The sequence below is a fragment of the Balaenoptera ricei genome, chromosome 1 (genome assembly GCF_028023285.1).
Source record: "Balaenoptera ricei isolate mBalRic1 chromosome 1, mBalRic1.hap2, whole genome shotgun sequence".
In the NCBI taxonomy this organism is placed as follows: domain Eukaryota; kingdom Metazoa; phylum Chordata; class Mammalia; order Artiodactyla; family Balaenopteridae; genus Balaenoptera; species Balaenoptera ricei.
In genome coordinates this window covers 96,131,455-96,158,333 of record NC_082639.1, presented here as the reverse complement: position 1 = coordinate 96,158,333, position 26,879 = coordinate 96,131,455, and the positions used below count along the sequence as shown (strand labels likewise).

The following is a 26,879-nucleotide window of genomic DNA, read 5'->3' as shown; positions in this document are numbered from 1 at the left end:
TGTAGGCTACTACAAAGCAGGGCTACTGGCAATCGTTCAGATGGTCAGATGTTGCAATCATGTCATTGGACTATGTTTCTTATTGACCACATGCTTTTGTCTCTCCAGATCATTCTCGTCTTGACTACCTTCCATGTACCACTGGTAATTATGACTTTCGGACAGTCCAAGCTGTATCGAAGGTGAGATGGCTAGCATATGATTGGGGCATTTGACTGAGTAATGCATTGTGAATGTAAGTTCTCTGCTTTTCTAGACATGATGGGATCTAACAGTTGATTTAAAAGATCTTCTAGCCATCTTAAATTTTCACTAGACTGTCACACTCAGCACACTTTTTAATATCTATCTACTTAGCAACCTGAAGAAGTATGAAAAGGGATCTAATTCCAAGGGAATTAGATTGACCTGACTGAGTGGCAAAACAGTAAAAGAAGATGAAGGAAGTGTCTATAGGGGTGTATGCATATTAATTGAAATGGATATTTGTGGGGAGGTAGCATAGCGTTTAACCATCTTTCTATTTATTATGAACACAAAATGGTTTTTATACCCCTGAAGTAACAATACGTACTGTATCTTCCAAGTGAATTTTTTTTTTTTGGCCATGCCGCGCAGCTTGCAGAATCTTAGTTCCCCGACCAGGGATCAGGCCCAGGCCGCCACAGTGAGAGCGCAGAATCCTAACCACTGGACTTCCAGGGGATTCCCCCAAGTGAATATTTTTTTTATCTAACATTTTAAGCCCCAAACAGATTGTTTTTAGATCAGGAGGAGGTTCTCAGGTCAGACCTACCAAAGTGCCTGGTAATGATTGTGGTAATGTGTGTTCTGGAACCATAGTCTGTACTGTGACATTCACAAAACTTTAGAGTTATCCTCTCAAAGGTACAGCCTGGGGGCTTCCCTCGTGGCGCAGTGGTTAAGAATCTGCCTGCCAGTGCTGGGGACACAGGTTCAAGCCCTGGTCTGGGAAGATCCCACATGCAGCAGAGCAGCTAAGCCTGTGCGCCACAACTACTGAGCCCGTGTGCTGCAACTACTGAAGCCCGTGCGCCTGGAATCCGTGCTCCGCAACAAGGGAAGCCACCGCATTGAGGAGCCCACGCACCACAATGAAGAGTAGCCCCCGCTCGCCGCAACTAGAGAAAGCCCACACGCAGCAATGAAGACCCAACACAGCCAAAAATAAAAAATAAATTAATTAATTAATTAATTTTTTAAAAAAAAGTACAGTTTGGTTAAAGAGTAGGGTTCTTTTCCTTACCCATAAGATTCAAAACCAGCTAATATCCAGAAGTTGTTGATTGTCTTCCCAATCATTTGTTTCTATCCCATTTTTCCCCTAGAGACCTAAAGAAATTTGACATTTCAGCAGATGACGTAGAAATTACCCTCAGGGCCAAAGGATCTCCCAGGAGCCATCATACTTTCTCAGGGTTCTTTTTTGATTGTTGGTCTTGGCCAAGGTGGGAGTGAAACTCTGAGATAGATCAGCCCAACCTCCCTTCCCCAATAGGTGACCCTTGACTGCTGCTCCTGAGCCTGGAGATGGTGCTCTCTGCCCTTTAACACAGTGACTTTAGCTTAAAAATAGGCCAAGAAGGAATTGCCATCTTGGAATTATTGTACGCTTCATGAAGGCAGGTTCTTGACTAACTTGGGGTTCTCTAGCAACTAGCCAAATGTCTGACACATAGCAGGCAGGCAGTACATATTAATTTAATGAATGAATGCCTTGCCTTCTCTAATAATTCTTAGACTAATAATATTTTTTATTTGTTTGATAAAGATTGACAATGTATTATAGAATCCTAGTTCTAAAAGAGCTATAATTTATAGGCGACTTTGTTTATTAAGTTAGAACAGTATTTCAGACACATGAAAAGTATCCTGTTTTAGAAGGGAAAAAATGCATTAAAATTTTTGTAACTTTAATAACTCTTTCCATTTTAAAAAAAACTTGCTGTTGGAAAATCTTTCTTTATGATACAGTTTTTCTTACCAGTGCACCTTTCATTAAAAAAAAAACAGGGCTTCCCTGGTGGCGCAGTGGTTGAGAATCCGCCTGCCAATGCAGGGGACACGGGTTCCAGCCCTGGTCCGGGAAGATCCCACATGCCGCGGAGCAACTAAGCCCTTGTGCCACAACTACTGAGCCTGCGCTCTAGAGCCTGCTAACCACAACTACTGAGCCCACGTGCCGCAACTACTGAAGCCCGTGCACCTAGAGCCTGTGCTCTGCAACAAGAGAAGCCACCGCAACGAGAAGCCCGCACACCACAACGAAGACCCAACACAGCCAAAAATAAAATAAAATAAATAAATATTTTTTAAAAAGTAATACAACCATATTATAAAAACATTTGGAAATTTTAAAAGAAAGAAAAAATTCACCCTAAAGTCAAGTAATCGTATTTACAGTTTATTATCTTGATTTTTCCCCTATGATGTTATACCATATGGCTAGATAGTCTTAGGAAGCAACATGGTATAGTGTAAAGTTGCCAAATTTTATTGGCATATAGGCCTGAGATTGGATCTCAGCATTGTCGTTTGTGAGCAGAATGAACTTGGGCAAGTCATTTAACCTCCCTGAGTCTTTTTGGATGTCTGTAAAAGAAAGATGATTATAGCGGCCACCGTAGAGCTGCTGCGAGTTACGCTTTGCGGTGCCTGGCACGGAGTAAGAACTTGGTGCTCTTAGCTGCAGTCATGCCAACGGCCAGATATGGCATGTAGCCAGCATGTACGGGCACTGTGGTACAGTTTTTAAAATAATTGAAAGCCTTCCGAACCAGTTGATAAAAAGTGCCTGACACCAGGTGCCTCCATGGCTTCTACAGATGCACACACCACCACCCCACCCCTGCCAACATGCAGGTGTTACTAACACTTGGCATTGCAAACTATAACCATTCTGATTGGTCAGTGCTCGTACCATGATACTTGTCATATTCCCTCTGCTAGTAACCCATCATTTTTGTTAGATTGAAAGAATTTATTTAATCATTATTCTCTTGGACACTTAAGTCGTAGCTAATTTTTTCACTATTGTTAATGCTGCTGTGATCAATATCACACATATATGTCACAGAAGATGCCTATTTCCAGTTTATTTTTTGGTAGCAAATGAAAACCTCCTCTCTGATTGATCTCTACATGTTTTGAAGCCTTTACTAAACTCCTTCTCTTGGTTGAATTATCTCCTAAATCTGTTGCTTCAGCCATTTTTCTGCTTGCCTTCTGAATTCACTTTTTAGTCTCTATAGTGCTCTTTAATCATGTGGCTAGAACTGGACCTGACAGATCTGTGTCATGCCCGTGGGGAGTGAAATGTGTTTTCACGACTTCTTTTCCTATTCTTTTGCTTTTCAGTGTTGTGCTTACTTTGAGACAAACCCAAACAAAACAAAATGGTATCACTATGTGACTGTTTAAATACCTACCACCATCTGACTCAGCACTTTTCCATCCTATATTTGTCTAGTCTTGTGAGAAACCACTAACATACAGTTTACCAGAGAGTAATCCTATTTGTTTCTGGTATACTATCATGTTACTAAGGTTCTTTTTCTTCATTTTGCACAGCAGGTTGTTTGGTTGGTTGGTTGGTTTTACAAAGGTCATTTTGAATATTAATTACTTCCTCCCTGCTGTGAAGTGAAAACTCTTCCAGAGTTTAGGTGGAAACTGTAAATATGCCTTGTTGCCTCTCCAGCTGGGCTGGCCTGGCCTGGTCTGAAGTGACTCATGTTGTTGGACACACCAGCCAAGAGGCACATGTTGCTTCAGAAATGGGAAAGGGAGGGAGCAGTTTGATCAAAATGAGTCCTGAATATGCTGAGCTTGCCTAACTGAGGAATAAAATAAAAGCCTGTTGAAACTACTCTGAAGATTCTTCTGTTTTTCACAGCTTTAATGATTGTATTATTTATTGGATTATCTTTCTCTGCTACATCTTATGTAGTCAAAGGTTCATTTGGGGTTCAAATAGAAGGCAGCTAATCACATGCCACCTGCCGTGAGTAGTACTGCTTGGAGGCGCACACTAGGAGAAGGAAGTTGTCTCTGTTACCTGTGCCGAGTTGGAGCATACTTCAGTCGTCAGGTTGTGAAAGAGGATTGTTGAAAGATTTGGGAAATAAAGTCCCTAGGCATTAGTGTTTGCGTAGAATTGAATAATATATTAATATCTTCAATTAAAAGGAATCATGTTTGAATAGTATAAATTTTGATTCTCTGTTAAGGAATATTAATTCATATAATAGATTATAAAGTACATTTGCCTCTCACTTGCAAATATGAATTTAAAAAGGAAATAACTAGCTACAGTTAAGATGATAATTTGATTTTTGGCAACTAAAAGATGTTTTGCACCTTTTTGTTTTATGGCGCCTTGAGTCTAACCTTTCATTGTAAGATTAGCTACTTAGTAAAGCACATGTAAGCATTATGTACAGCAAAATTCTGTACCAAATTATCAGAAAACTGCTGGGCTATTTTACTTGTGATTTCTATTTCCTGTTGAGAGTTGTTCAAATTTTGGAAATTAATAAGGGAATCTCTGAGAGATTTCACATTAAAGTTTATTCCATAGTCAATGTAAGTTTTTCAGGATGTTACTTGAGGTTTTAAAAAAATGGATAACTTAAAGATACACAACAGACATTAAAGCAAAGTTCAGTAAACCAACTTCTCCAAGGCATATCGTTATGACAACATTTTTAATGATATGCTTGGTTCAGTTTTCACTGCAGTAGATTATTAACAATGACTTCATGTTTTAGTTACAAGGTTAGCATAAATTCCATCTACAACATATATTTTCCTGCTTTTTATTTCTTAAAGAAAAAGTTTATTGAAATGTATGATGATGGCATTTTACTGCAACTTCACTTTTACAAACCAAGGGCATATAAAAATCATGAAACGAAGTGGTTTTCGTCACTTAAGAAATATTCCCATGAAAATACCTGTTCTGGGCTTCCCTGGTGGCGCAGTGGTTGAGAATCTGCCTGCCAATGCAGGGGACACGGGTTCGAGCCCTGGTCTGGGAGGATCCCGCATGCCGCGGAGCAGCTAGGCCCATGAGCCGCAATTACTGAGCCTGCGCGTCTGGAGCCTGTGCTCCGCAACGAGAGGCCGCGATAGTGAGAGGCCCGCGCACCGCGATGAAGAATGGCCCCCACTTGCCATAACTGGAGAAGGCCCTCGCACAGAAACGAAGACCCAACACAGCCATAAATAAATAAATAAATAAATAAATAAATAAATAAAAATTTAAAAAAAAAGAAAATACCTATTCTTAGGGTTGTCTTGTCAATCAAAGCAAAATAAGGACCTCAGATACATACTCATATTCCTTCTGATAAAAAAAGTTTTGTGATTTTACTTACAATATTTTACCCTCTTTATTTTCCCACTTATATTTTCAAAGTAGCTATAGAAAACATGTATCCTTTTCCAATAAGGATAACACACAATGAAATATTAAATAAAAACACATAAGGTAGCGTCAGACAGTTGGGGTAAAGAAAGAGACTGAAGTATTAGGAGTTTAGTTCAATGTAAATTCAAGTTCTGCCAATTTTACCTGGCAGTGATTTCAGGTCTGTGATTCTTTTGGCACATTTTAATAAGCTACATTCTCCTTATTGATCTTTTAACTGGAAATCTCAATCCAGTTAATTGTCATTATTCATGATAGTTATGTTCTACAGTCTCCATGAATACTGAATTAGTGAATACTGAACCATTGCTCCTGGGAGAGATACAGAATTAGGTTCCTGCAAACCTCTGACCACAACATTCATTGTCATCAGTTGATCAGTACATAATCTTGTTTTGTGTGTGTTTCTGTTTAAAGATACTTTATGTGTATTATTGATTCATTAACATGGAGCTCACAACCAACTCATGCCAGAAAGAAGCTTATCTAACTCACGTGTTTTCTCCAGAAACACTAAACAGCACTTCAACACTATGCTTGGGGGCTATTTAAACAGCAAAGCACCAACAAAAGGCACAAAAATGCAAAATGCATGGTACTATATAGACCGTGAGGAAGATACTCATGCATAGTATAAGAGCTGAAACAAGAAGGCAGAGTGGCCCCTTGTTGGACCTCAGCTGGTAACTTTTTTTTTTTTTTTTTTTTTTTTATCCATTTATGGCTGTGTTGGGTCTTCGTTTCTGTGCGAGGGCTTTCTCTAGTTGCGGCAAGTGGGGGCCACTCTTCATCGCGGTGCGCGGGCCTCCCACTATCGCGGCCTTTCTTTGTTGCGGAGAACAGGCTCCAGACGCGCAGGCTCAGCAATTGTGGCTCACGGGCCCAGTTGCTCCGTGGCATGCGGGATCCTCCCAGACCAGGGCTCGAACCGGTGTTCCCTGCATTGGCAGGCAGATTCTCAACCACTGCGCCACCAGGGAAGCCCCTGGGAACATTTTTGACTCAAATTTTTCTCTGCCCTGTGCATGTCTGCAAATGACTAGGAAAGTGCCAAGAGTATGGGGTTACAAATCTAACTGAGTAGGCAGATTTGCAGATATGGAATTCGTGAATCATGAAGATTAACTGTATAAGCTTTCCCCATTAGTGAAAACTGTAAAACTATCATTTTTTTAGTTGTCATCCTTGTTGCTTTTATGTAATAATTTATAGTGACTTAATCATGGCAAAAATGAACTAAAGGAGTAGAGAAATGGTTAGTCCTGAAAGCGAACCAAACAAGGATATTTGTGCTTTTTTGATTGTTGAGAAAGGTAAAATGTAGGATTCTCTGAGATATTATAGGATTCTTTTACTGTTACTTCTCATTAAATGTTTGCAGGTCAGATGCCCGGTGTCACAAGTTCCTCTATACTGTAAATGAAAAGTGCTCAAAAACAAGGGTGTAATCCTTGGCTATTGACATTTGGGTTGAGTGTCAGTCAGCATGTGAATCTTCTGGAAAAACGCCCTCCTGAGTCTTTCATCTTACTAGGAATTTTTTTTTGCATCCGTTCATTTATTCATTGGTTTATCCATTCAACACATTTTTTTTTCTTTAACATCTTTTTTGGAGTATAATTGCTTTACAATGATGTGTTTCTGCTGTATAGCAAAGTGAATCAGCTATATGTATACATATATCCCCATATCTCTTCCCTCTTGTGTCTCCCTCCCTCCCACCCTCCCTATCCCACCCCTCTAGGTGGTCACAAAGCACCGAGCTGATCTCCTTGTGCTATGCGGCTGCTTCCCACTAGCTATCTGTTTTACATTTGGTAGTGTATATATGTCCGTGCCACTCTCTCCTTTCGTCCCAGCTTACCCCTCCCCCTCCCCGTGTCCTCAAGTCCATTCTCTACTTACTAGGAATTTTGATGCTATATCTTACCAGGACTCCATGTGGTGATTACTTTTTTTTTCCATTTATTTAAATGTCTAGATTTTTCATGTTCTTTGGGGGTATTAGGCTCTATTCCAAAAATATTTGTATTCCAGCACTATTTTTTGTTATAAATGTACATATTCTTATGCGTGTTTATACCACAGATTTAAGCAAAAGTGGTCATTTATTTTTAGTAACCAGAAAGAGCAGATATTAGGATTGAGGTATAGAACTGTTATTAAAAAGACTTATTTCTAAAGCAGATGGTTTTATAGGGCTTTGTTAATGTTTGACTACTGTTCATAACTCTATTATTATCATATGGAATTTGAAAAGTGATTTATTTTTCAGGCTGTTTCATTGATTTCCTCTTCCTGATATATCATGTATGCTGATATAATGCTGATAAAAAATAAAGCTACTTTAAAATGAAGTGCTATATTAAAATATATCCCTGAGCCCAATGCGGCCTCCACAAAACCCTACTTTAAATCCCAGCAGGTTGAACTAGTCCACTGTGCTCCGTTTGTTTAACTGGCTAAAGTGTCAGAGTGTTGCAGCAGATGATTTTTGTTTCGCTCATGTCGCTTCCTTTTTCTGAAGGGCAGGGATGTGTTTGTTGTGCCAAGTTCTTGAAAAGCAAGCAGACTTGTCAGCAGGGTTGTGGAGGGTCCCCGGGATGTCGTGAAGGAGCGGCGACGTGTAAGCGGGTGATAATCGAGCCACTGCAAACCACTTAAGACGTTGTCTGAGCTATTGATGATACAGGCACTGTAGAGCTAGGACATGTTTATGCATATCTCTTTTTTTAAAAATATATTTATTTATTTATTTTTGGCTGCGTTGGCTCTTCGTTGCTGCGCGCGGGCTTTCTCTAGTTGCGGCGAGCGGGGGCTACTCTTTGTTGCGGTGCGCGGGCTTCTCATTGTGGTGACTTCTGTTGTTGCGGAGCACGGGCTCTAGACGCGTGGGCTTCAGTAGTTGTGGCTCGCGGGTTCTAGAGCGCAGGCTCAGTAGCTGTGGCTTGCGGGCTCTAGAGCACAGGCTCAGTAGTTGTGGCGCACGGGCTTAGTTGCTCCGCGGCATGTGGGATTTTCCTGGACCAGGGCTCGAACCTGTGTCCCCTGCACTGGCAGGTGGATTCTTAACCACTGCACCACCAGGGAAGTCCCTATGCATATCTCTTGGCCTGCTGTTGGGAAGATAAGAACTCTTGTACTCCAAAGCCAAGAAAGGGTAATACTGGAATCAGTTGGGTGGTACCTAATCCCTGTTTTATTTAACTAGGACTCTTCTCTGTGTATGTTCTAAGAGATGGGAAGACAACTTAAAGTCACATGTAGTTTGCTTTAGCGTACTGTTGGGGACCTGTACAGACACTGAGAGATTCTTCCCTCCTGTGTCTCTCCACCTTCCTATAAGCTGATCTTTCCTGCCAGGCCACAAGCCCTGGCAAGGAAGAGAAAGACCACAGGTTGCAAAGGAAGAATTCCTAACACATAATTAAAAGTTGTCTCAAGTTTGGGGCTGAGAGTTAAGAGAACTGGACTGTAGTTTCAATTTTGCCCTTAATTAACCGGTCAACTTTTGATGAATTGCTTCCCCTTGAACCTCCTCATGTGTGAAATGAGGGAGTTGGACAAGGTGTTCTCTTCAGTCCCTTGTATCTCTCATGTTCTGTGGTTCTGTGATTCTTTCTTTGTTGAGGCTGCTACCAAAATTGTACCATCTTTTAAGTCATATATACTATCAGTGAAGACCACTGTACACTGCATTTATCAGTGGGCAACTAACTTGCAGTACATAGTGGTCATCACTCGTGGACATTGAAACGTAACGAATATTAAGATTTAGCATTATATATTGTAACAGAACTGTGTATAGTATTAAACCTGTCAGAATTAAACAGCTACTGACTTTTTTTTCTTTTATTTTTTGAAATCTAAACATGGAATTTAATACCTCTCAAAGATATTGTTGGAATGAACTTCTGGGAAAAGCTTTACCAACCCAAGAGTTGAGATTAAGTTTCTTTGTCTTCCCTAGCTGAGTGCTGCATGCATTAAGAGACTTGTGCTTAGGGATGGTAACTTTGGTGGAGGACTTAACTTACAGCTTCATTGTGAGTACTGTGCATTGGTAGATTAGTTAGAAAGCCTTTGGCTACATTTACCAGAGATCCCAACTCAAACTAGCTTAAATAATAAGGGAATTCATGGCTCATAACTAAATACAGAGGAAGGATGGGTTTCAGGGTCGATTCAATCCAGGGTCATAGGTTCTGCATCTCTGGAATTCCAGAATTACCTCAGCAGTACTATCCACTTATGTTGGCTTCATCTTCAAGTTGTGTTCTCATTGTATCAGAATGCTTATAGCACTTTTTTGTTTTGCATTCACATACTACAACATGGGGGTTTCTCAACCTTGTGCTGTTGACATTTGGGGCCAGATAATTCTTTGTTTATGAGACTGTCCTGTGCATTGTAGGATGTTTAGCAACACCCCTGGCCTCTACCAAGTAGATGCCAGTAGCACCTCAACCCTGAGTTATGATAATGAAAAATGTCTCCAGACATTACCAAGTGTTTACTTGGTGGGGTTGGGGGATGGGGCAAAAATACCCTGGTTAAGAACCACTGATCTAAAGGAAGACAGATCATTTCATTAGGTGGTTGTCTTAAATGTGTTTCCTAATAGACCCCAATTCCGCCCTTTTGCCTTACTGGCTCAGCCTGGATCACCCCCTCATTCCTGACCCCATCACCCATGAGGGGTTGGAACTTCTTTCCACTAATCAGGCCCACCACTGGAGGTAGGGGTAGAATCAACTTCCCTGAAGCTGTGACCTCTTGAGGAGGGTGAGTGCTTCAGTAAAGTCGGCGAGAGTGATGGAAGCTGGGTGGGAACCCAACAGTGTCCGTGACCTCTGCATTCTAAATTTGTCTTTTTTTTTCTTCCTCTCAGTGAGGACTATGGAAAGAACTTTAAGGATATTACAAATCTCATCAATAACACCTTCATTCGGACTGAATTTGGCATGGCTATTGGTCCTGAGAACTCTGGGAAGGTGAGACTCATTCATACATATACAAAGCTGTGCATGATACCATATGCAGGGCTGTCAGATGTTGATATTTGAATGATCCAGTGATACACAGCAATATATTTAGTTTACTATTACTGTGTTTTAAAAATTAAACATGATTTAATTCTGATCACAAAAGAATGGAATTTAGCACACAGGTTCTTTTTTTGGACCCTGTCCAAGAGGCACCAAAACTCTTCATAATTATGTGGTGGTTATTTAGCATTATAAGGTATACATCTTAAGACAACATTTTAGTCTTTGGGGAAACTGGCTAATCTCAAACTGACCAGGCTCAACTTCATAGATATAATGTACTGGCTCAATTCAGGACAGTATTTTTTGATAAGACTAATACTTGAAGAGCAGAGTGTACCAATTAATCTGTTTTTATAACTCTTCTTACTTTTGGAACTAAAATTTTCTTAACAAATGTCTGGTGAAAATGGTGCAAGAACTTCCTGTACTTTCATAGTATTATACCCTGATGCTGAACTTCCTTCTCCCTAAACAGGTGATTTTAACAGCAGAGGTGTCGGGAGGAAGTCATGGAGGAAGAATCTTCAGATCATCAGATTTTGCAAAGAACTTTGTTCAGACCAATCTCCCTTTTCATCCTCTGACTCAGATGATGTATAGTCCTCAGAATTCTGATTATCTTTTAGCTCTCAGCACTGAAGTAAGTTTAGTTGAAGAGCTTGTCTTGCCTTTTGCATTTTTATAGTCTCAAAATATACTGTCTTAAAACGACCCTGTAGGTAATGCTTTTTATGTTGGACTGTTTTCTAGTGACTTCTTATGGTATGAAGTATGTATTTTTTGCATTTTTTCCTATATGGTAAAGGGCACAATTTTCTTGTGCTATCTATTCCAGATAAGTATGATGTCTAGTTGTCATTACAATTTTTAAAAAAGTGAACAGATACGTGCTGTTGGAGTAATGAACTAGAAAACAGTTTAATGTAATCCTTCTTGTTCTACAGGGGACAAGCATAAATTGTCAAGCTCCTAATGTTGTTATTGTTCCTCTCCTATAGCCAAACCACATCTTTATAATTTTTTTGTTTAGGTCCTTGGTATAAAAAGCCTATTGATTTCTGTCTTTGACACCCATGTTTTAAATATCCAGAGTCTTAAATCCCTGCCCCCCCTACCACATTCCTATACTCTTCCCAGAAACCAGTGTCCCTCCCTGTCCCTCCTACCTCTCTTCTGAAAGTTCCCTGAGGAGCAGCCCAGCTTTTCCTTTCCTGGAGGATCAGTCTCCTTTATCATGAATGTTAAGGGCCCAGAGTGGCTGAGTTGCTAGACTATGATAGTCATAATTACATTCTATATTTATGTGGCTGTCTCTCATCGTATTGCTTAGAGTGTGGTCTAATGACCAGCAACATTAGATAGAAACCCTTGGGAGGCTGGTTTAAGATACAAGTTCCTCGGCCCCGATCCAGATACAGTACGTTGGTGACTTCTGGTTGCGAGGTTGCTAGTGTTTTTAACAAGCTCCCCAGCTGAGCCTGCACACTAAAATTTGAGAGCTGTTGCCGTAATGACCATTGTGGGGACAGAAATAGGATTATCAAATATAGACAAGTTGGGCTGAACAAACAGATGGCATGGAGAGGAGGAGAAGGGCACTTGGAAGAGAGGCCTGGGTTCTGGGCCTTCTGTGGGCAGATCTTTGAGCTGAGGTGAGGCTGGAGGACTCAAGGAAGGTCAGAGTTAAGCTTAGCCAAAGGAGGCCAGAGGAAGGAAACTCGCCTTCTGGGTAGGCTTTAGATCTTAAAGCAACAGTTCCTGGGAATTGGCTTTCAGCAGCTTGAGCTGAAGGCCCTTCAAGGGAACAAAGAGACCCCCATAGGAATGGACAGAACCATTGATCTGCCTTTGGCCACCCCATCACAATTATCAAGTATCTTAAGCTTATTAAACCAGGCTATCCTCAGGAAGAGGCAGGCACAATCTGCCTTTATACCTGAAATTGCTTCCCATTAAGGGTAAGTTTGAAGTACAAATAATCAGGGTGGAGAAGATGGGCCAATTTGTACTAAAGTGCAAATAGGTGATACCAGACCCTTTCCTGTTTCTGAGTAGAATTAGGTAGATTAGAAATGCTGGGAGGTGAACATTACTAGAGGAGGAAAAGTTAAAGAAAGAACAATGGTGGGTGAGAGTGGAGGAGCCCTGAAGGTAATTCTGCCTAGATCAGCACCACTTAATTTCAGTTGTCCCGGGACACCTCTGTCCCACCTCCACTGAATCTGGGCCCACTAGGCTCGTGTTGCCAATGTAACTGAAATTGTCAGTCTCTGCTGCACTTGAAAGTATTGACCAATCCTTCCACTTGCTTGGCTTCTGTAACATCATTCCCTTTGGTTTTTTCCTACCTTCTAATGGTTGCTTCTTAGTCTCTTTTTTAAACTCCTTTCAACCTCCCCTTAAATTCCTGCTCATTTTACTCTGAACAGTCTCTTCCACTGTTACCATTTTACTACCACTGTAATGCGTAAGAGTCTCAAATCCCTGTCTCTGGTCCTGGCTTCTTCCTAGGGCTGCAGATGCCTATCTTGCTGTCCCCTGGGTATCTCTAGCTAGATGTCCCACAGGTCCCTCAAACTCAATCTAAAGCTGACGTCTTCCTTGCCGTGTCTGAGACATGTTGTTCTTCCTTCACCCTTATGCTGGCTAAAGATTCCACAGTGCACCCGGAATCCCAGAGTGTTCAGCTTACACACACACACACACAGACACACACACACACAGACACACACACACACACACACACACACACACACACACACTCTCCGTCCTGCCCTACGTCCGGCCTAACTGAAAAGCCATCCAGCTCTCCGGACTCGAGCATCTAAATTCTTCCTGAGCCTACTCCTGCCAGCCGTGGTTTCAGGCCTCACTAACTCTTAATGAACTAATGTGCCAGTTAGTCACTGCTTTTCCTGCTTCTAGTTTGAACCCTCTGAAATCCATCTTTCCCATTGTCGTCCAAGTATTCCTCTGAAAAAAGTAAAACTAGTTGTGTCATTCACCTACTTCAAGTACCTCATATAAAAGAAAGACCAGATTCCTCAGCATGGCATAGAAGGAGTGCACCCCCAACCCAGCACTGGCTCCTCCTGTCTTCACCTTGGGATGTGTGCTCCACCTGTGTCTGAAGGCTTTAGCTCCCTGCAGACACTGAGATGTTTCATCACCTCTCTGCCTTTGCTTGACTAGTCTATCTGTGTGCAGTGATATCTCATCTCCCATCTGCCTTCTTTTGGTTACACTGCTTATCATTTAAGACTCAGCTATCTTCTTCACAAACCGTCTCTGATGCAGTGTCCCTCCTTTCCCTGCTCTTACCCCAGAGACCATATTTCCGTAACACTTAACCACATGTATTGAACTTTCTTATGTGCACCCCTTGTTAAACTGTGAGCTCCTTGAGAACAGGGCGTGTGTCGTATTCATCTTTGTATCCCCAATGCAACGTCTGGTATGGTGCCTGGCACACAGTAGGCACTTCATAAACATTTGTTATTCTGAACTTGCAAGACCCCAAAGGGGCCCCCATAAACCGTGTGTGTGTCTGTGGAGCTCAGGAAGCTTAGATGGAATTTCAGTGTGTGTTTTTACTGTCCTGAATGATTGGATATGAGTTATTAAAGGTCATACAAGCAGCTGCACACAGGATAAAGCTGGAATTTTGATAAGTCATTTATAATTTTTCAGAATGGCCTGTGGGTGTCCAAGAATTTTGGGGGAAAATGGGAAGAAATCCACAAAGCAGTATGTTTGGCCAAATGGTGAGTAACAGAACATTCCATCTGTGCAGGGCCCTAAACCTTTCCTGATGGTGCTGCCAGAAGTCACAGGAATAAATATGGAGCACTTACTATGTGCCGAGTACTCTTCAGGGTGCCATAAGGGATACGAGAGAGGGGTATGCCACAGACCTTGACCTGGAGGAGCTTCTGATTCTTCTGGGAAAGAAGACTTAGTCTCACTAAGTGTTAGAATGTAAAGTATAAAACAAGGCACATTACTGAGTAGCTGCTGCCTGCAAACGGTTGATTTTATGTAAATGGTGACATCAGTTGCAAGAGCATAAAGTACAGCTTTGATTTGGGGACTTACATACTTCTCTGCACACAGAGGTCTCCTCTAGAGAACCATTTCAGTTATGTGGAATGTAGTGAGGTGTCAGGAAGAAAGCTCAAAGAGCTTCCCGACTGCCAGAGTCACACTGTCCGTGCACCAAAATCCATTCACTTCTCTCGGTGCCCCTCCCCAACCCCGGCTTACAGACGATGTAGCGGAGGAGGCTCCTACTTGGGGGTCATGTCACCTTTGTTCTCACCTGGATCGGCTGCTAGTCGAGGCTTAACCTCTCTGGGCTTTAGTTTGTTCCTTCTGTGAAAGGAGATTTGTTTGGGGAATTTGGGGGACGGTTGAGCAAGAAATATGAGCCTTCATACCTCCAAAACTCTGATTAGGCTCAGACCCTTGTTGAGAGCCTCTTTCTTCTTTCTCTTTGACTAATTTCAGCACGTTTGTTGATCTGGTTTCCCAGTTGATAGCAGGTTGCTGCCAGAGGTGGGGCACGTGAGTGTGAACAGCAAGCACAGGCCAGCCTGAGAGTCCACTGCCTGGGAGCCACATGGAGGCAGGAGAACTCTCAGAGTAGGCAGAGACAGAGAACGCAACGGGATGAAAGGATTTAGTGCTGTGTCAAGAGAGCACACAGGCCTCAGTAACTTCCAATAGGAACACTGTGTTACCGTTTCATACGGTTGATGTTGATGACGATGGTCCGTAATCCCAAGGAAGAGTTCACTATTTAATGTCCTCTACTTAGGGAGATGGGGAAATGTGTGATATAGACATTGCCAAGTATGTCTACCAAAATTAACTAAACTATTAAAAATGGTGCTTAAGTAAAGTCCTTTTTAGAAAATGCTGGTTAAATGAGGTTTTTACAGCACCACTATGGTACACATGCCACATCTGCTTTCATTTTATGTATTTTAATTAATTGTGTTTATATCTTATATGGTCTTATCAGGAAGGAATTTTTAAAGTAACTAAGTTAACAAATTATTTTGCTCCTGATAGACCTAAAATATGTAAGGTGTGTTCAAATAAGACTATAATAATTTTGATCATTAAAACTCACCTTTACATCTGTATATCAGATCAGCACAGTGTACGCTTTAAATATCTTACAATTTTATTTGTCAATTATACCTCAGTAAAGCTAAAAGAAATAAATAGAAAACTCATCTTTAAAACTAAAAAGTTATTTTTAAATGGTATTTTATTTTGTATCCTATACAAGATTTTTTACTTTTGTAACTTGTTTCTCTGCATGGTGTCTAAATATAAGATCTGGGCTGCTGGTAACTATTTACTCACCTTTTAGATCTTTGGGTTCTAGGAATTTACAATCTAAAGTTCTGAAAGAACATGCTCAGACCCAGCACCCTTTTTTAATTGAGGTACAGTTGATTTACAATATTATATTAGTTTCAGGTGTATAACATAGTGATTCAAAATTTGTATAGATTATATTCCATTTATAGTTAAAAAACATTGGCTGTATTCTCTGTGCTGTACAACATATCCTTGTAGCTTATTTATTTCATACGTAGTAGTTTGTGCCTCTTAATCTCCCGCCCCCCTATCTTGCCCCTCCCCTCCTCTCTCTCCCCGTTGGTAACCACTAGTTTGTCCTCTGTGTCTGAGACCCAGCACCTTTTGCTGGTGCTAATCTGTAAGTACTATCAAGGTCTGAATCTAGTTCCCTGGAAACTCCCTTTCCAAGTTGGAATTTAAATAATTCAACCTCTGACCTAGTTGTCTATTTGAGGTGAAAGAACTAAATTATTTAGTTCATACAAAGCACTGAACTAGGTTCGAAGGGGAAACAACAAAGCATAAAACTTAGTACCTGCCTTGAAGAACTCAGTAGTGTAGTAGGAGAGATAAGGCAAACACTATGCAATTAAAATAGCCAAACAGGAGACAAAGGAGTGCCAAGTGGCTGACACAGAGTAGCACGGGGCTCTCGCACAGGGTTTCTCAACCTCAGCACTAATGATGTTTGGACTGGACAGTTCTTTGTTGCGGGGGAAAAGCCTGAGCATTGCAGGATGTTTAGCAGCATCCCTGGCCTCTCCCCACTAAACAGTTGTAACAATCCCCCTCCCCCAGTTGTGACGACCAAGAATGTCCCTTGGGAGCAAAATCGCCCCTGGTTGAGAACCACTGCTCTAGAAGTTTGCACCAAAGAAGGCTTCCAGTTAGAGTGACAGGGAACGCTTCATGGAAGAGTTAGATTTTAACCTGGAGCCTGAAGATTGTGAGGGTAAGATTTGGTCACACGAGAGAAAAGTGTTTTAAGAAGGAAATAATATAAGCAAATGCAAGAGGCAGGTTTGGAGAGTGTAAGGAGACCAGTTTGACCGGCTGGAAGAGTTACATAAAGAAGTAGTGGCGTGTGGAAAACGCCTGGGGCCAGACTGTGGGAACCTTGATGTGAGGCTGTGAAAGAATCAGTGTACAGCATCCAAGAAGGCTGTTTTGGCTAGTACCCATAGGTGACCCTTATTAGACCTGCTTGGAGCTAAGTGACTAAGGTTGATGCAATCTGTTCGCAGTCTTGAACCGTGTCTTTTCTCTGTCTTTGCCTCATTGTAGGGGATCAGAAAACACCATCTTCTTTACCACCTATGTGAATGGCTCCTGCAGTAAGTATATTTTAGTCCCAGAAAAGAGTGTCCTGGTGTCCATTCATGGTAGAATATTCTGGGTTGTAAGAGGTAGAAGCATCAAAGATGTTTCCATTCTCTTGTTATTTTAATAGCTAAAGATAGCTAGCTGTTAGTGATTTTCAAAATCTTGAAAGTCCAAACAACCAAGTACTATACTCTGCCTCGATCAAATAAAAAATGCAGCCTATACACAGAGACAGTATAATTTTAGCAATGTATTTACATAAAGTAAATATGAGGCTACAAACAATAACAAATTGAAATGCATAGTGATTTCTGTCAAAGAACATGGATTGTGTTTGTGTTGGTGGAAGCCACTGGCTTTCCAATCAGCAGCACAGTTTCAAAGCTGAAAGCATAATCTTTCATTTATTCATTCAGCAGACTCATTTCATTTATCCATTCATTTGAGCACCTGCAGTAGTACGCTAAACACCATTCTCAGGACGGCGAGAACGAGACACCCAGGGCCTGCTCTTATGGAGCCTCAATTCAAGTAGGGATGTTGGATGATCAACAGGAAAACCGAAACTCAAACAAGACAACTTAAAATACAATAAGATAATTGCAAACTGTGTCATGAAGAAAGTAAAGCAGGATGCTGTGGTATTTTTATGCAACACTGTGTTGGAATTAAGTAAACTCTGTCTTTCTGTCCAGTATAAAACCTCACATGTATAAAGATAAAACCCAACTGTGAATTTCCTATGTTTAATTCTATATCCTGTTATATTGTTACCTGATTAACATGCATAGGATTAAAAATTCTTTTGCTATAAAACTAAGAACAATTCTAAAACAATTGTTTTGAGCTAGAGGCTCACCAGTAAGTGAAATTTTAATTAATATTTTGTCTTGTTTAAGAAGCTGACCTTGGGGCACTGGAATTACGGAGAACTTCAGACTTGGGAAAAAGCTTCAAAACCATTGGTGTGAAAATCTACTCATTTGGTCTTGGGGGACGTTTCCTTTTTGCCTCTGTGATGGCTGATAAGGTGGGTGTTTGCCTCTTCTCTATGGGTTCTGATATTTCTGTAAATGCGCCTCAAATAGATAGCTTTTACTACATGTACTGATGGAGTTTCTTGCCTCTTGAAATATTTAATAAATTATGCCTCAAATAGGTAGCTTTTACTGCATGTACTGATGGAGTCAGTTGCCCTTTGCATATTTAATATCACTGTAAGATTTGGGGGTGATTCTTTTTATAGAGGCTAGTTGACTCTTCTGGGCTCCTCTGTACTTTGACCTATGTCACCAACTGAATTCTGGTATCTGTTTTGGGATATGTAGATCCAGTGTTTGGGCTTCACTCAGACATAGATTCTGAAAAAAGCAGTCTACTTGCTTATTATTCAATAAAGATAATGGAAATACGTAACATTAATTGAGTACCTGCTATATACTAGGTATATAGGTTCTGGGAATGTAGCAGTAAACAAAACAGATACATGTCCTGCTCTCAGAGTTTCTATTCAAGTAGGGAGATAGATACTAAACTGATAAATATGATATAATATCAGGTAATGATTAAAGCTGTGAAGAAACCTAAAGCAGAGTGAATACATAGAAAGAGGCGGGAATTGGAGCAGCGCTATTTTATTTATTTATTTATTTATTTATTTATTTATTTATTTATTTAGCTGCGTGGGATCTACACTGTGGTGCACAGGCTTCTCTGTAGTTGTGGCGCGCGGGCTCTAGTGTGTGTGGGCTCTGTAGTTTGCAGCACACGGGCTCAGTAGTTGCGGCGCACAGGCTTAGTTGACCCGCGGCCCGTGGAACCTTCGCTCCCTGACCAGGGATTGAACCCGCATCCCCTGCATTGGAAGGTGGATTCTTAACCACTGGACCACCAGGGAAGTCCCAGAGCAGCACTGTTTTAGATAGGGTGGTTTGGATGGGCTCTCTGAGACCTGACTGAAGTGAGAGCACAGCCGCGTGGACATCTAGGCTGAGGAAGCAGTGAGTGCAAAGACCCTCAGGCTGGAGCATGCTTGGAATACTGAAGAAAAGTGAGAAGAGCAGCATGGCTGGAGCATAGGGAAGGGTGGTCCAAAGATGGGCAGCCAGTGGCCAGATTGCACAGGGCCTTTATAGGTTGTGATTAAGCCTTGGCTTCCATTCTTCACGTGTTGGGAAGCTGTGAAAAGGTTTCATGCAGGGGAATGGCGTAGCTGGCCTTCTCTTCTAACAGAATAGGTGTGCGTAGGGTAGCCTCATGGGGCAGGAGTGGAAGCAGCAGGAGCGGTAGTGAGAGAGATGGTACGTTGGACCAGGCTGTTAACAGTGGATGAGGGGAGACATGGTAAGATTGTGGATATATTTTTAAATGTATCACCAATAGTGTTTGCTGATGGATTAGAGGCGGATTGTGAGAGAATAAGATGAACCAAGGATAACTTTAGAGTCTTTGGCTTGAGCAACTGGTGGGTGAGTGGTGGTGCCATTTACTGAGACGGCAAAGACTGCAGGAGAAGCAAGTTTGTGGGAAGAAAATCAAGAATTCAGCTTTGGATGCGAGATGCCTATTAGATATCTAGGTGGAAATGTCAAGTAAACACTTGGGTATATGAATCTCCCAAAATTATATGGTATAATCATATGGTATACTCTCATCTGGCCATGTGACTAGACGGTATCTTGTGGAGGAATGAGTCAGTTGAGAAGAGGTGGGAGGGCTGAGCACCTGGTGCCCTGAATCACCCCAGCAGGGAAAGGTTGGAAAGAGACTGTTCAAGTCAGCAAAGAGGACTTAGAGGGAGGGACCAGTGAGGTGGGGGAAATAGGACAGGTGATGTCATGAAAGCCAAGTGAAAGAAATGTTTCAAGGAGGAAGAAGTGGTCAGCTGTGTTAAACTCAGCTGAAATGTGTAGTTAGATGAGTTCTGAGAATTATCCACTGGAGTTGGAAAAGTATAGGTTGTTGGTGACCTCGATGAAAGCAGTTTCCTTGGAGTACTGAAGTTAAAAGGCTGATTGGAGTGGGTTCAGAGAGAATTGGAGATGGGGAAGTAGACATAGTAACTACAGATCACGCCCTGGAGCAGTTTTATAACAATCCTCCCAACAACCCTGTAAGTTCATACTGTTATCTCGGTTTTTATTTGAGGAAATTGAGTAACTTGTCTAGGGTCACCCAGAGGTGGAACCCTGGTGGAAACCAGACTGTCTAATTCCAGAGGTAGTCGCCTATACTCTATACTGCTACAAAATTAAAATTCTGCTGTGTGCTTTTGAACTCTAGTTTCTACCTATAACAGTGACAGTAAGATTCACAGTAAACATCTAAGATGTAAGTTAGAAAAATAAGTTAAATGTACTTGTCACTGAAGAGTATTTAACATAAGGAGGCTCTGGGACTAATTCTTGTGCCCTGGCTAAACTGTGTCTAGAAGCTATTTTAAACTATTTATCAGACAGTACGTGTTAATTGCCTCCTCAACAGACTCCTTTTAACAGCTAAATACTCCCTGATCAGCTTCATTATATTAATTTCTGACTCTCCTTGGCCTCTTCCCAGCCTGGCATGTTCCCTCCATCATGGCTGTTCTGAGAGCCTTCCTTAAAGAGGAGACATGTCATGTATAGCTGATTCACTTTGTTATACAGCAGAAGCGAACACACCAATATAAAGCAATTATACTCCAATAAAGATGTTAAAAAAAAAAAAAGGGGAGACATGTCACATTTTGACTTCCCTCATGATTTCCCAAGCCTGCGTTTCATCTCCGTTTTCTAGACCCTTAATTATCTAATTCTTTGGATTATGCCAGGACTGTCTCAAAGGGACCAAACTTCTATGCAGCAGTCATCATTTTAAGAATTATCTGAGGGCTTCCCTGGTGGTGCAGTGGTTAAGAATCCGCCTGCCAATGCAGGGGACACGGGTTCGAGCCCTGGTCCAGGAAGATCCCACATGCCGCAGAGCAACTAAGCCCGTGCGCCACAACTACTGAGCCTGCGCTCTAGAGCCTGCGAGCCACAACTACTGAGCCTGCATGCCACAACTACTGAAGTCCATGCGCCTAGAGCCCGTGCTCCACAACAAGAGAAGCCACTGCAATGAGAAGCCTGCGCACCACAACAAAGAGTAGCCCCCGCTCGCTGCAACTAAAGAAAGCCCGCGCGCAGCGACGAGGACCCAATGCAGCCAAAAATAAATAAATAAATAAATAAATTAATCAATTAAAAAATAAAAAGAATGAAGAATTATCTGAGCAAGCATATGCGAATGGCTATAGAGCCAAACTAATGATGGTCCCGACAAACCCTAATCTCTATTGAAGGAAATTGGCATGTCAGAAGTTGGGAGGTTAATATCTTAGGGGGCCGCACCAGAATGAAGAAGCCAAAGAGGAAACCAGGATAACCTTACTTACAATAGGATGGATTGTTCCAGTGCCTGGATCTTTGCAAGAGGTTAGAAATAGCTTTGGTAATTGATACTAGGACCTTTCATTTTTAACAGTTGTACCCAGTGAGGAAATGGATAATGATACATATAATTATTAATAATAATGTACCTATTCGTGTCACTGCACATGGCATCTTGGTAGAAATTTAAAAGATAAATATTGGCATTTGTTCCAGGATACAACAAGAAGGATTCATGTGTCAACAGATCGAGGGGACACATGGAGTATGGCCCAGCTCCCCTCTGTGGGGCAGGAACAATTCTATTCTATTCTAGCAGCTAATGATGACATGGTGTTCATGCATGTAGACGAACCTGGAGGTAAGAGCTGTGCAGCGGCTCACCCTAGAAGCACAGAGATTTAAGCTCCAAACCCTACTTTAGTAGCTTTCCTTCTTACGTGTCAATTTTTCCTTTTACCCCTAGGAATTTATTAGTGGCCTACTGAATACTCTGTCTTAGAGATGATATGTAGCCTCTGTTGAAAAGGCCACTTGCTTTGACCCTCTAAGGCGGTTTGTATAGTATGTCCAGGTGTTCTAGAGCAGTGCTGCTCAAAGAATGGTCGGAGGACTGGTACTGATTTGCAAATGCTTTATTACCAAATATGTACGGAAAGCAAGAGCGAGCATTTAGAAACTCTTACAGCCCTTTGACAAAGAAATTTTGTATCTGTTAACTCTAATAATAAAAAAAAATTTTGATGATTATATTTTTTCTTTCTTTTGTATTTCATTTTTCTAGTGATAAATTTTTGTTATATTTACAAAAGCATCAGTTTGTGACATAATTGAAATTTTAAAATTGATCCTTCACCATAGTTTGAGAAGCATTATTTTAGAGTGTAAAGATTTAAAGATGTGTAAGATATGAAGCTAAATACAGTGCCTCTGCCACCAGAGTATAACTGAGAAGAGCTTTTCTGTAACATCTGATTAATTTATTCAACAAATTCAGCATCTGCTATATTTCAGGCACTAAACTGGGTACTAGAATTAAAGATGGCCACGAAGATCTTGAGTATCAAACCTTGATTGACTCTCAGGTCTGCGTGTACCTCATGAAGAGAGACAGTTGGCTGATGTGTGCAGTCAGTCAGTCATGTGTCATGTGTATGACTAGACTATTGTTTTCTCTCTGTTCCCTCCCAAGACTTAGTGTTTTTGTTTGTTTGCCTGTTCCAGATACCGGATTTGGCACTATATTTACCTCGGATGATCGAGGCATTGTCTATTCCAAGTCCTTGGACCGACATCTCTACACAACCACAGGTGGCGAGACAGACTTTACCAACGTGACCTCCCTCCGTGGGGTCTACATGACAAGTGTGCTCTCAGAAGGTGGGTCTCAGCACAGCTCTCCTTCAGCTGAACATGTTGGGAGTGGAGGCTTTTGGGGAAACTGATGATCCTATCCTCCCCAGTAATGTTGCTTGCCTAGTCAACAAGGCTATCCATGTAAATTCTGGCTCTCTATTTTAAATAAGTTATGGTAAATAGAACTAAGAAAGAACAAAACAGCAGCAGGCAGAAAGAAAGAATTGGGGGGGGGGGGTTCTACGTTGTTTAGTTTATAAAATAAGTCTTCTGTGTTGGGAGGTTCAGGCCTGCAGGAAGTTTAGACCACTTACTGCTTTTCGCCTTGTGGAGGGCGGAGTGATAGCCAGCCGAGATTCCTCTTGCGTTCTCTTCAGTGGTTCTCAGACCTTACCTTTACTGTGGCCCAGTTGTACAAGTAAACACATTACTCTAAAGTACAAAGATTTGTTTAGGTTTTGTTTATTTATGTATTCACTTTTTGAAAGGAGGTGGGGGATGTTTGTTTTCACTTTGTAAAGACCTTGCAAAGTCCAAGTGATGTTGACACCCTAGTTCCTCCCTGACCTCACTTCCAGCTCCTCTCTGCTTTGCTCACTCTCCTGTAGTCACTCCAGCCCTCTGCCAGTCCTTAAACACACCAGAATCGCACACTCATGGCTGAGAGATTTGCACTGACTGTTCTCTCTCTTTCCTCACATATCTGTAAGGCTGACGCTTTCCTCCTCCCAGCCTTTGGTTGTGTTACTTTCTGACGAGACCTGCCCTGACTATCCTATTTTAAATGTCAGTCTGCCTGCCCCTACACACGCACACTCTGAGTCCCCCTCTAGCTGTGCAAGTCTTTTCCATAGCACTTATTTTCTAACATACTAACTAATTTACCTGTGTACAATGTCTAGTGTTTGTCTGCCTCACCTTACTAGAATATATATTTCACAAAGTTTTTTTTCCTGATTTGTTCACTGATATATTCCCAAAGCCTTACAGCAATTTTCACATAGTGGACAGGCAATAAAACATCTATTGAATAAATGAAATTTACCTTATTTACTTCTTTTTTGATTTTCCTTGAGAAACTCAAAGCATAATATCTTTGAATTTAAACCTGCAACAATTTATATCATTAAGAATAGAGAATGGGGAAGACACATGAAGAAAAAAAAGGAAGAGGTAAAAGAGGGATAGGATATGGAGGGGCAGAGAGACAAAAATTAGGAATTATTAACTGAGACTTATGCAGATACATTCAAAGCTTGAGATTCACTAAAACAAGCCCCGTATCATGGCCTTGTCTGAGTCATGATTAGAATGCCTTCCCACTGTAGATTTTACTTCCAAGGCAAGCAAACAAGGAAGAAGAATAGACGTCAGCCTGTTAGTGCTGGTAAGGAGATAAAGGTATCTTTTTACAAGAGTATCAGTGTAGATGATTTCTGGAATCAGTTGGATCCTGTTCAGTGGGAAGCCTCCTTCAAATATCCTACTCACCAGCACTGAGCCATTTCACTGGATGTAACAAGCTTGTGGGACTCCAGGGTTCTAACGGTGTTACATAGTCTCTGTTAGGAGAGAGTTATGCAACGATAAACTGAATTTAATAGGGTGCTTCCAGTGTATCAGGCTTAATATCATCCTTTTCCTATTCAGATAATTCTATCCAGACGATGATCACTTTTGACCAAGGAGGAAGGTGGAAGCACCTGAGGAAGCCTGAGAACAGTGAATGCGATGCTACTGCAAAAAATAAGAACGAGGTTTGTTTTACTCCAACTGTCATGTGTATTTGGAGCAAAGCAGCCATTCTGTTCTGCTCTTATTAGTGCCAGGCTTTTGAATAATGAAGTTTTGTACTTGATGAGGGTCTACAGATAAAGGCGGAAAATTTGGAAATGAGGGGTTGAAATTAACTAGGATGTAGGAAATAGGAACGGCGAAGAAAGACCAAAATATTATGGCTTATTTGTGTTTAAAGAAAAACAAAATTGAAGACTAACAATTTGTGTTGTACTAAACTGCTGAATGAAAACAGAGTGGACAGATGGGCCGGTGATTAGTTAGGAGTCATGATGGCAGCTATGAAACTTCAGGAATTCTACAGAAAGCCATAGACCAGCCATTCGTGAGCAGTGCAAAGCCGTACTGGCCAGAAGCAAATGAAAGAGAACTTGGCCTCTCTTCCCCTCTGCCAAGGCTCCACGTGGCCGGTGGGTATGGGTGGTGACCCGGTGTGGCACGTGGAAGCAGGAGATGAGCCCTCTGAGGAGAGACCAAGAACTAGAAATACAAACGTATCGCTCCAGGAGATCCCAGGTTTCATGACTGACAGGTCTTGACAGCCGAGAAAAAACAAACAAACAAAAAAAAAAACAAGCTTTATGTCTGACTTTTACAGAATTTGAGAGGAGCTTAGTGGAACCCTGGGAGTTTTCTTCAAAAGTGACAGTGTTGGTAATTCCAAGCTCTCCTCAGAGTACCTGTGGCTGATATGCACTCTGCTGTCCCGGCTGGGCTTTCTGTTTTGTTTTAAGAGCCTCAGACAGTGTGAGATAAATGTACCTACACCACCCCCATCACACCCTCCCTCTTCTCTGTATTCATGAGTGCTGTCGAGTGTCTCTCCCCCTCCTGCTCCCCTTTTTCCATCCCTCCACGCTGGCCTTGCCCTGCACCTGCCCTTCTCACCTTAAGCCTGGGCAGGTAAAGTGGCCTCTTTACTTACCTTGACACCCTCACGCTGCTGTGTCTCTCCCTCCCCAACATTCTTTGTGGTTCCCCTTTGCCTGTGATCTGGCGAATGAAGGTCCCCTCCTTCCCTGTCAGGCTATCTTCTGCCTTTTCATTGTCATTTTATCACTGGCACACCCCTTGTAACTTCTGCTGCTCCCGGAACACCCTGCATGTAGCTGCCTCCTGCCCACATTATTCCTGGGGAAGTTGTACCTGTCTCCCCTACCCCCAGTTCATTAGAGTTAGTAGAAATCCTAACCATCCTTAGTGCCCATCTTCAGTTAGAGCTAATCAGTGCTGTTCGTTTCATTAGCAGTTTGCTTGAAGCTTTTTTTTATTGCAGTAAAATATACATGGCATAATATTAACATTTTAACCAATTTGAACCTCTTGTAAAGCACTAATTTTCATCCTGCTTTATACCTCAACTAGTTTCTGAGAAATATTTCTTAAAGACAGGACTGGGTCTTATTCAAATCACCGCCACATCTTGTACAGCATCTGAAGTATGTCAGGCGTTCATCAAGTTTATTTGTGTGGAATCATACTTTAAATATTGATCAGAGGCTTTGGTGTAGTGCAGGAATAAAGTAAACTAAGACAGATACACATGCGAAAATAATTGCATAGTTTTTTCCCAAATATACTAATGCATTTCAGAATCAAGAATATCCCACTGAGCCTATAACTCAATAACAAAAAAAACGAATAACCCACATTAAAAATGGGCAAAGGACATGAATAAACATTTCTCTAAAGAAAATATACAAATGGCCAGTAAGCACATGAAAAGATGCTCAATATCACCAATTATTAGGGAAATGCAAATCAAAATTTTTGATTTGCGAGAGATCACCTCAGATCCATTAGGATGGCTACTATCCAAAAAATAAAAAATAACAAGTGTTGACATGGATGTGGAGAAATTGGAACCCTGTGCACTGCTGGTGGGAATGAAAATTGTGCAGCTGCTATGGAAAACAATATGAGGGTTCCTCAAAAAGTTAAATGTAGAACTACCATATGATCCGGCAACTCCACTTCTGGGTATATATCCCAAAGAATTGAAAGCAGTGTCTCAAGAGATATTTGAACATGCATGTTTATAAGCAGCATTACTCACAATAGCTGAAAGATGGAAGCAATCTAAATGTCCATTGACAGATGAATGAATAAGCAAAA

The 26,879-nt window shown here is 41.4% G+C and overlaps 1 protein-coding gene across 4 annotated transcripts in view; it reads left to right on the top strand.

Annotated features, from left to right (window-relative positions):
• Positions 1-26,879, top strand: part of SORT1 (sortilin 1) — a 73,436-nt gene that overhangs the window by 30,742 nt on the left and 15,815 nt on the right. For 2 of the 4 annotated variants that reach the window (XM_059927247.1, XM_059927230.1), the window contains exons 3-11: positions 109-182; positions 10,344-10,446; positions 10,979-11,143; positions 14,194-14,267; positions 17,161-17,210; positions 18,102-18,229; positions 21,828-21,972; positions 22,836-22,991; positions 24,618-24,724. In XM_059927247.1, the coding sequence (XP_059783230.1) occupies positions 109-182; positions 10,344-10,446; positions 10,979-11,143; positions 14,194-14,267; positions 17,161-17,210; positions 18,102-18,229; positions 21,828-21,972; positions 22,836-22,991; positions 24,618-24,724 (1,002 nt within the window). Of the gene's footprint in view, positions 1-108; positions 183-10,343; positions 10,447-10,978; positions 11,144-14,193; positions 14,268-17,160; positions 17,211-18,098; positions 18,230-21,827; positions 21,973-22,835; positions 22,992-24,617; positions 24,725-26,879 lie in introns of all 4 variants that reach the window. The other 2 variants (XM_059927239.1, XM_059927222.1) reach the window with 1 other exon arrangement.